This window comes from Pangasianodon hypophthalmus, chromosome 4 (assembly GCF_027358585.1).
Source record: "Pangasianodon hypophthalmus isolate fPanHyp1 chromosome 4, fPanHyp1.pri, whole genome shotgun sequence".
Classification (NCBI taxonomy): domain Eukaryota; kingdom Metazoa; phylum Chordata; class Actinopteri; order Siluriformes; family Pangasiidae; genus Pangasianodon; species Pangasianodon hypophthalmus.
In genome coordinates, this window is record NC_069713.1 from 3,983,297 (window position 1) to 3,993,296 (window position 10,000).

The 10,000-nt window shown below is 39.8% G+C and overlaps 1 protein-coding gene across 4 annotated transcripts in view; it reads right to left on the reverse strand.

The window, feature by feature from the left end:
* Window positions 1-10,000, reverse strand: part of esyt2b (extended synaptotagmin-like protein 2b) — a 45,659-nt gene that overhangs the window by 3,939 nt on the left and 31,720 nt on the right. For 2 of the 4 annotated variants that reach the window (XM_053233320.1, XM_053233319.1), the window contains 6 exons: window positions 9,307-9,366; window positions 6,926-7,000; window positions 4,549-4,635; window positions 3,869-4,018; window positions 3,288-3,757; window positions 338-430 (listed from right to left, as the gene is read on the reverse strand). In XM_053233320.1, coding sequence (XP_053089295.1) covers window positions 338-430; window positions 3,288-3,757; window positions 3,869-4,018; window positions 4,549-4,635; window positions 6,926-7,000; window positions 9,307-9,366 — 935 coding nt within the window. The remainder of the gene's footprint in view (window positions 1-337; window positions 431-3,287; window positions 3,758-3,868; window positions 4,019-4,548; window positions 4,636-6,925; window positions 7,001-9,306; window positions 9,367-10,000) is intronic. The other 2 variants (XM_053233321.1, XM_034303794.2) reach the window with 1 other exon arrangement.

A 10,000-nucleotide genomic window follows, 5' to 3' on the forward strand; every position in this document is an offset into this window, starting at 1 on the left:
GCTGTAACTTTAAGTTTTCTGTCATCTTCAGGACAGAGGAGTTTACACTCTTTTTTTTTGTCTTACTAACTCAGAGAGAATTTATTTATTTATTCCTTATTTGTTTGCTAGTTCACCCATTAAAAGGCTGGTACCCTGTTACCATGGAAACACTATCATGTATATACGTTTCCTTGGTAACAGAGTTACAGCGAGTAAAGTTCTTAATGATATGCTGTGTGGGAGCTGAAAAGTACTGCACTGAACTTTCTCTGATTTTATCATAAACACAGAACAAATTCTCCTTTCTCTCCCTCTGTGTGTGTGTGTGTGTGTGTGTGTGCGCGCGCGCTCTCACCGGCAGGCATGTACCACAACTATAAGTTTGTTTCTTTGGGAACTGTGTCTGATAGTGAGCTGCACTTCCCCCAGAGGATACTGCGTAGAACCACTGCAGAGACAAGGGAGAGAGAGAGAGAGAGAGAGAGAGAGAGAGAGAGAGAGAAGGAAAGAAAGAGAGAGCCAAAGAGCATGAGAAACAGACAGAGTGAAAGAGAGACAGAGAGAAAGAGAAAAGAGACAGAAAGAGAAAGATAGGAAAAGAAAGATGTGACAAAGTGACAGAGAGAGAAAAAGAGCATGAGAGAGACAGAGAGAAAGAGAGAGAGAGAAAGAGAAGGTGACAGAAAGTGATACAGACAAAGGGAGAGTGAGAGACAGAAAGAAAGAGAAGGAGCGAGAGAGAAAGCAAGAGACAGACAGAGATGGAGAAAAAAAAGACAGAGAGAGAGAGACAGACAAAGGAAGAGAGAGACAAAGAGCATGAATGAGAGACAGAGTGAGAAAGACAGAAAGAAAGAGAGAGGGACAGATAGAGACAGACAAAGGGAGAGATGGAAAGTGTGAGCCAAAGACAGTGTGAGACAGCAAAACAGATAATAAGAAACAAAGAGACATAGACGGACAGAGAGAGAGAGAGAGAGAGAGAGAGAGAGAGAGAGAAAGCGAGAGAGACAAAGAGAACAGAGTTGAAACCATGCCAACAATTAAAAAAAGGTTAAACTTTAGCTTTTATATTTGCCTTTAAAATAAAGGAAACATCCTTGAACACAAAGTCCCCCTGTAATTAGACAAGCATACCATGATGTCAATAATAATATTTATTGTCATTTATTTAATACTAATCTTAGAATTTTATCTAGCTAGAACGAAAAATTCCCAAGAAAGAAGGATATAGTCAGTCTTGCTTCTGAGGAGCTTTAACTCGCTCTATGTCAGAGTAAAGTGTTTCAGGATGCTGCGCACACCATCCACTGTACCGTCCACCAAGGTCAAAGGTATCAGATCAATGCTCATACAGTCTGTAATTCCCTGCCGCACCCCGACTCCGTCCCCAAGCTGAGGCTTTGTGTCGTGTCCAATATGGCAAACAGCACAGGCATCAGCAAAAAGTACACACATTAGCAAAAAAACAGATTGGTCTATGGCAGACGGGTGCTATGTCAGGATTATAAATTGGATAGATTTGGGCTGCTGCCAGCTGGAGCAGCTGACGAGAAGAACGATCGAGCCTTTCTTAAAGGAAAGCAGGGGAGCTGCTCAGGATTTCTGCCTTGTAGCTGAACACAAAAATAGGGGGAAAACATTTTTAAAAGTATTTTTTCCATAGAGAGAGAGATCAGGAGTTGAGTTTTTCTTCAAGCCAAAGAAAGAACTACTTTTCTTTTTATTCATTTAGTTCTACTCTCTTGTTCCTCTCTAGTCTCCTATCCAGCTTTATAAAAAGCTCTGGATTGAGAGTGCAGGACACTTTCCCTCCCAGCCAGGTCATGGTCACTGGAATACCAGTACAAGCTCTAGTGCAACCTTTACTTCCTGTTTTTGGCGAAGTCTTGCCATTGCCATGTTTGCGTATGTTCTGAGCCTTGCTATTACTGACTCCCCTATCGTGTATTAAAGCTTTGATGTGCTTTGATGTGCCAATGGCCACCCATCAAGCATCTCTCCCTTATCACATGACAGCTACCAACCAGGGAGGGCAAAGGCATGTGAAGCCAGCTGACGTGCTGATCATGCAACTTCAGGGGGTGGAGAAACACACTTGGAGGAAAGCACTATCTACCCCCTTCTGCATGTGTGAGCTCACAGATGTCCATGATTGGCTAGTGTTGCTATGATTGATGGGGGAGTGAGAAGTCATCCAAATGAGATTAACATAAGATCAGGTTGATGCACCAATTTTAATCTCTGCTCCCTCCATGGCAGAGCCTGAGCATTCTAATAAAGGGGCTTCAAATAGGGAACATCCCATCCTGGCATGAGGTAACAACAACCCTTGCCTCGCCCATTGATTGCAGGGCTGTCTGTCGTCATTATTCTTCTCAGAACGTCTGGTCATAACAGCAGAAGGAGCACACCAACATCTTTAAGTTCCATGCTGTCTTTTCTGGCACTTAGACAAGGACAAGCATGTATTGGGCACAACATCTCTGTTATACACTGTCGTAAAACCATTGGGAATGCAGTAAGCTGTCATCAGTTGAAACTGTTTCAGCAACTCTTCACAAGGTTTGCATACCTATGGACAGTACATTTCCCAATTCCCCAGAACAGTGCTGCAGATTTTCTATTTCGGCAAAGAATATAACAGGAAGTGTGACATCTCCATCCTGATGCAATAAAATGAATATGGTAAAATTCAACCAAGCTCACACACAACTTTTGTGCACCACATATAGATTGTGCCATTCATTGCCTCCTGGTGTTTTCAAGGACACAACATGACCTTAGGAACCCTAGGGATATATACTTTAGCAAAGAAATTCTTTATATTTTTCCGTAAATGCCCCTTATCAAGGCAACCCTCAACCCTTTGTCTAGACAGCCATCATCTTCTCCTTAGGGTGCCCAAATCTATGGTTCCCAGACCATGGTTTCTCATATTGCTTCTCAATCACGCTTCAGGGAAGATTCCAAAGAGGTCTCTGCCAGGCTTTTTGCCACTTCGTCAACAGAGTGCAATCTGTCCTCCAGACCTAGCTATGTGGTGGAGACATCCATTAAACAAACTGACCACTGATGGGTTGATGGGTTATGGAAGAGGCATGGCAGGTTAAAATAAGGGGTAGCTACCTCTCAGGCAACATGGTCATCTTTTCTACTGTTGCCAGCAGTGACACCTGCAATGTGGTCTACTACTCTAATGGTGCTAGTATGGTCACTAGGTCAGGATCAAACCTGCACCATAGTGCCACTCGCATTTCAATGATCATTATAGAAATAATGTCTGTGAATATGTTTGTGCCTACTTCTGCAGCTGTGACAGTCTGTGTTGTAGCTCCAGAGCAGCTGAGGGTAGCGAAGCGTCTGACGCCAGACTTTGTGTTGAGTCTCTGTGTGTTGATTCTCTCTGTGTTGAGTCCCTGCGTGTTGAGTTTCTGCGTGTTGAGTCCCTGCGTGTTGAATCCCTTCGTGTTGAGTCTCTTCGTGGTGAGTCTCTTTGCATTTCGGTCTGAACCAGGCTCACCGGTGAGCCCTCCGAGCCTCTCTTACCACGCAGAGTGACCCCAGTGGGGCCAGGAGAGTTGCAGGGGGTTGTGTGTGTTGTGGGGGTGGAGTGTGTGGTGGAAGTGGACTGTGTGGTAGGGGTGGAGTGTGTAGTGGTGGTGGTGGTGGTGGTGGTAGTGTTTGTTTGTGACATCGTAACACCCTGGCTGGTGTGTCGGACTTGGACGAAGGACGGTTGACCCGATGTGGTCTCCTTTTCAAGGCAAAGAATCTGTGAACACAATAAACACACATATACAATATACAATAGTTCTTCAGAATCACCACAGCATAAGTTTCAGAAGGATTACATTTTAAAGCACACATACACCCACACACTCACCCTGAGCACCAGCTTGAGTTTGAGTGTGCTATTTGGGCCAGAGCTGTTCAAGGGGAACTGCTGCACCAGTGTCATGTCCTCGTCCTTCAGTAGACATGCTAATGCCACTCGCATGTTACCCAGCGTGCACTTGTGCTTATCATCCTTTACCTGAAAACAACCAGTGACAAGGTGCTCATATCTACTGCACATGTAGATAGCCAACTATATACAGTAGGTAAAGTCTGGCTACTGAAGGCATAGCCTCTCGGAGTAACACAGCTTATTTAAGACTTTTAAAACAGAGTCACACCTGCAGAACAGATCTCCTGATATCAATAAAGTCATAGCTTTTTCGTGTAATACAGCTTTATCTTCCTCAGAGATAATAGCTAAGTACCAATCTGGCTAGCTATTTATGTTTAGCTAATCCAATAAGAACCAATTGGTGCTTCCTAGCCAATTATAATTTATATCTTATTTTATTGTGTATCAGCTAGCTAGCTAGTTATTTAGCCAACTAGCTATATTTATTTTGTAATTATTGAGTTAGCATTTGATGTTATGCTTATTTTCTCCAATGCCTCCAATGTTAGCTGGTAGACTTCATGTAAGTAATGTAACATAAACATGTGCAATTTTAGACAATTAAACATCATCTATGGAACCACTGGGACCACAACGATCACCTCACGCCGTACCTCCACTTGTAGTTCCTGAGTGTGTGGGTTATGAACCAGGAAGGTAAATGCCTCCTCCCATAGTGGCTCACACGTCTTATAGCGCACCTGATAACAGGACAAGCATAAAAGACCATCTACAGTGTTAAAATTTACTTATCAAATAAAGAAATACTATAAGATTTAAAGTGCCCATGAAATAGCTTTAGAGTTGTGATTTGATCATGTTTCTTTTTGAGTGTAAGCTGACTTGGAGATTTCCATAACAACCAATAGTGTTCACAGTACAGCACACCTACGTCTTAATGTCTTAATGTAAAGAACCTCAACAGCACCTTAGCAAACCAGTAGTGAAGAGAGCAGCAAAGAAAGCATGTGTCATGGTAGCACCGAATATGATGCAGAACTTCGATTTCCATCAGCCCCTGCACATCACCTGACCATAATACTCACCATGTCACATGACTGTTTTCAACCTGACTCACATTTATGTTTACTAAGCGTTGTATTTAAGCCTTTACATGTTTTGTCATGTTTTGGCAAAAAGTGTGCGTCATCGTCCCACAGGCTGGGACCTGGTTTCCTAGACAGTCAATCGCCGGATATTATATAACCATCACTTCAACAGACAAGAGGAACAATGTGCAGGAGCTGCACAGCCAAATCAAATAAGTATTTGAAGATAACTAGCTGCTACTTTAGAGCTGGAACGAATACACCAGACAGAAGGGAAATCCAAAGAATAGTCGATCAAGGCTTAAAACAATGAAATAGGATCAAGAACATTAATGTTGGCAAGACTTCGCACTGACTAAATGCTTGAACCGAATTTAGATAGTACTTCGATTCCCATCAGCCCCTGCACATCACCTGACCATAATACTCACCATGTCACATGACTGTTTTCAACCTGACTCACATTTATGTTTACTAAGCATTGTATTTAAGCCTTTACATGTTCCCTTGTATAGCTTTTGTCATTTGTTGTCAGTTGTACCTTCTAGTCTGTGTATGTTCTTGCCTTGAGATCATAGTCATTGTTTAAGATTCTCAGGTTTACGTTGTCTGTATTGTTCGTGTTTTGTTCAAAAATAAACTGCCTGCAGTTGCATCTGCTTCTGCTACCAATTCCTGACAGTGTGCAGCAAAGAGAGATGGTTTTCAACCGTGTAAGATTTCTCACTACCAGTTTGACTAAACTTGCAACTTTTGTCATGGTATCCTAAAGCAGAGGTTTCCAATCACCGAGCCCTGGATTGGTATCAGAGTACATTTGTTATGATAAGTCTTCTCACAGGGGACTAACATGGCTGAACAACATTCACCTTCATTTTACCACTTTTGACTAGCAACATGGAAACTGGAAGCAGTCAATAAACACAGTCTTCTTTAAGCATTCGTTTTTTGGTGTCAACATTTTTCTGGAAAAGCCACATCACCACTTTACTAATTAGACCGGAGAGTGTAAATCTATAAATAATGAAAGGCTATGCAACTTTTTCTTTTCTCCATGAGCTGCCTTCAGCTACATGACTGACATGTATGTAATTGTATGTGATTGGCCACAATCGAGTCCACAATAGTTCATGTTTAGTTGTTGAACTACAGCCAGTTTTGCTCAGTTCTGCTACAATATTTTTCATATGATTGATCTGATCAATTTGATCCACTGGAACACTTTTGCATCCAGATCATGGTCTTCCAGTTGATGACTCCTGGCATAGACTATTATGATCAGTGAAGCTTGTGATGCCCCTCCCTGTCCATGCAACCCTTAGTTTAACCCTTATCTCCCATTTCTTGTTTTGGCAAAAAGTGTGCGTCATCGTCCCACAGGCTGGGACCTGGTTTCCTAGACAGTCAATCGCCGGATATTATATAACCATCGCTTCAACACACAAGAGGAACAATGTGCAGAGCTGCACAGCCAAATCAAATAAGTATTTGAAGATAACTAGCTGCTACTTTAGAGCTGGAACGGAAAGGGAAATCCAAAGAATAGTCGATCAAGGCTTAACACAATGAAATAGGATCAAGAACATTAATGTTGGCAAGACTTCGCACTGACTAAATGCTTGAACTGAATTTATATAGTCTGTAAACAGAAAGTGTTTCATGGTTAAAAAAATTTGTATTCAAGGGATGAAGAAGGTGAATATTACACAGTTTGTTTACTAGAGAGCATTTGATTGGGTGCAAACTGGAACAGGAACAGGAACTTTTTTCACTATTTTCTCTTAAATCAGAAAATTAAAATTAAAACAGGTATATCCATACATCACACAACATCATTTTTTTCTGACATATGATGGCAAGAGACATGTACAAAAACTTTAAAACACCAATTTCATAGGCACTTGAAAAGATATTGACTGTTATACACATTTCTCATCCTGACCTTGCTCTCGTACATCTTCTGTCCGACTGTTAACTGGACGTAAGGGCTCGGGTCACTGTTCAGCTTCCTCCCAGACTGCAACGAGATATTCATTAAAAACACTTCATTTATAAATACAACTTATTTAATCTATCTGATTTCACTATATAACACCACAGTGACAGTGTGAAGCATCAGAAATCTGGTGAGGATAAAGTACTAGAATAATGTTTAAAGTGGACTTACTGTATAAGGACGACCCTGAGCCTTGATTTGTGATTTACACGTCTTTAAAAAAGCTCTTGTAATGTATTTAAAGAGTCACATTATACTTGTATACCAGTGTAGAACAAGAGTATTAGTGGAACTATATATAATTTGGTTACCACAGTATACTGTTTAAACACTTCTAACAGTATTCTGGCCAAGAAAATCAAATAATGCCAAGAAAGTCAAATATTTTACATTTAACAGGAAATTAATGGACTGCGAATCACAAAGGAAAATCTAAGCTTGTATTGAACAAGTCACAGACAAGTGTTATTATTATGTCATAAAATAGAAGAGCCAATCAGGTTGCAATATGCAAATACAAACCAGTTTATACTGGTTTGCAAAAAAGAAAGTTGCATTGGGGCATTTCCAGTTTAGATATTAATAGAATCTGGATTTATGAGTAAAATTTTAGGTGCTTTTTGTGCCTTTTCTGTCATGTCAAGCATTTTATATTTATTACTGAAACAATTTACATTGTCTTTAAATGTCTTTATAAATATTGTATGAGTTGTGGTGAGAACTGCAGAAATAATCAGAAAAAATACTGAGAAATAACTTCAAAACAATGTACAGTCAGCTCCGTAATTATTGGCACCCTTGGTTAAGAGGAATAGCAAAGGTTCCAATTTATACCTTAGTGAAACAGTTAACAATTCCTAAACACTGAAGTGAACTTTATTTAAAAAAAAATGTTTAGGGGTGCCAATAATTGTGAAATAATAATCTTCATAACCTGTTATACTAATCTTTACCAAGGGTGGTGATAATAATTATGGAGCTGACTGTATATGAGATATGTGAAATAAAACAAGACATTGAGCTTGTATACTGGCAGCACAGTAGAACATGCCGATCCCAAACCTACAACACACACACACACACACACACACACACACACACACACTCTGTGTAGCCCAGTGGAGTTAAGCAGGCAGGTCTGGTCATGCTAGTAAGACATGCTCAATGCTTCACAGGGATCAGTTTTCCGAAAGCAGCACTACGGCGTAAATATGAATGTGCTAAGACCATGTTGACGATTAATATTTGTGCTTTTACATGTCTACATTTAGCCGATTTAACTATAGATCTGTTTCGTTAATGCTACTTAGCTAGCTAATGTTAGCTGTGTTAGCCATCTGACTAAAGTTTAGCTGAAACGTTATTGTTTCATCACATGCTGGCTCGCTATCGTAATGATTTTAAGAAGCTAACTGACTTTTTTTACAGATACTAATGAGGTGCTAGTTAGTGCTAGATATTACCACAGTTTGTGTTGCTTAATTGTTGTTGTTGTGTTAACTGTTGTTGTGTCTTTGTGTCTTTCGCTGCCTTCTTGGCCAGGTCACTCTTGTAAAAGAGATTTTATCTCAAAGAGTTTTTATCCTGGTTAATTAAAAGTTACTTTCTTACTTACTTACTTACTTAGTTACAGTGCTAGCTAGTAGATAGCTAGTGCTTACCTATTAACCACCAAGGCTACAATCCTATTAAAATACTTAAACTATCTGCATTACTGTAATGTTTTGCTAGGTAGAAGTCTTTTCTTAACATATGCTAGCCAAATTAAAAATGAAGCACAGCTAGCTATGCTAATTGAACTAGTAGAATTCACATTATCATTACCCTATAGGCTAATCTAACCTAATGTTAGGCTAAATGTAGCATAAATTTACTGTTAACAAAGCTAGCTAAATACAATCAGTCACAATGATGAAGTTTAAAGCAATAAAGTCAGCAGTAGCCTTCAGGTTTTGTCGAGTTAGCTGAATATTTTTAGCTAACTGTTTATCAACAGATTTGTTAAATGATGTATAATATATATTTTAAATTATTCACACTGAAATGGATTTGCAGGCCAGAAAGACAGACTGTAAAAGTATTTTATGGAGACACATGCTAGGCTAACATGCTACTGAGCATTGTAAAACGACAACAATGACTAACTAATAAGAAAAGACTTGTTAAAAACCAGCAAATCTTAAACTGCTGAATGGAAATGAGAGTTTTCAGCATGCAGTGAACAACAACAGCAGCGCATCAGTTTCAGCCGCGATGAAGAACGAGTCGGCGATGTGGACGTTGACAGAACGGTGCGTAAAACACACACTACTGAAGAACTCGGCTACCTTCAGCAGGCCTCTGTACGGGTGTTTGGAAGCATCAGGGTGGAACTCGAGCGGCTCGCTCTTTGACAGAAAATAAAGCTGTGTTTTTATTAATTTTTTTAAATGCTATGTATTACATGGTAACATCTTTCTGAAGTTTAGGGATGTGGGAATGTTTGGTGTCATGGAAGTTAGCTGTTTTGGTCCTGGCTGTAACTAGCATGAAGGACATCGAGGTCCGGACCTCAGTAGTTTAGGAATTTTTTTTTCCATTTACGTCTCATCTCCAGTTGTAAAATTCGTTATGGAAACAAAATGACATCTTGTTAATGTGGAAGCAGCATGTAGTCTACCATGCATCATCAAATAAACGCCAGCCGAGGATGACGCTAAATTCTCCACGGCTAAATTCTCCACGGCTAATTTACTGCTAGATAAATAAGAAATGAGGAAATGTAAATTAATAAATTAAAAAATGTATATAAATGTAAATCGATTGTTCCTGTTGAACAAATGATGCAATATGAAGATTCTATTCTAGGAAAAAGATATTAGCAGTTAATCAAAAAGAAAGCGTGAACATAATATAAATAGTTTTTTAGTGTCTATATTTTAACTAAGACAATCTGTAGGGTTTTTTTTTTTTTTACCCCCAAGCGCTTGGTGTTTACCGTAAAACCCCGTGTATATGGACGCACCAGCTGGCTTGATCATG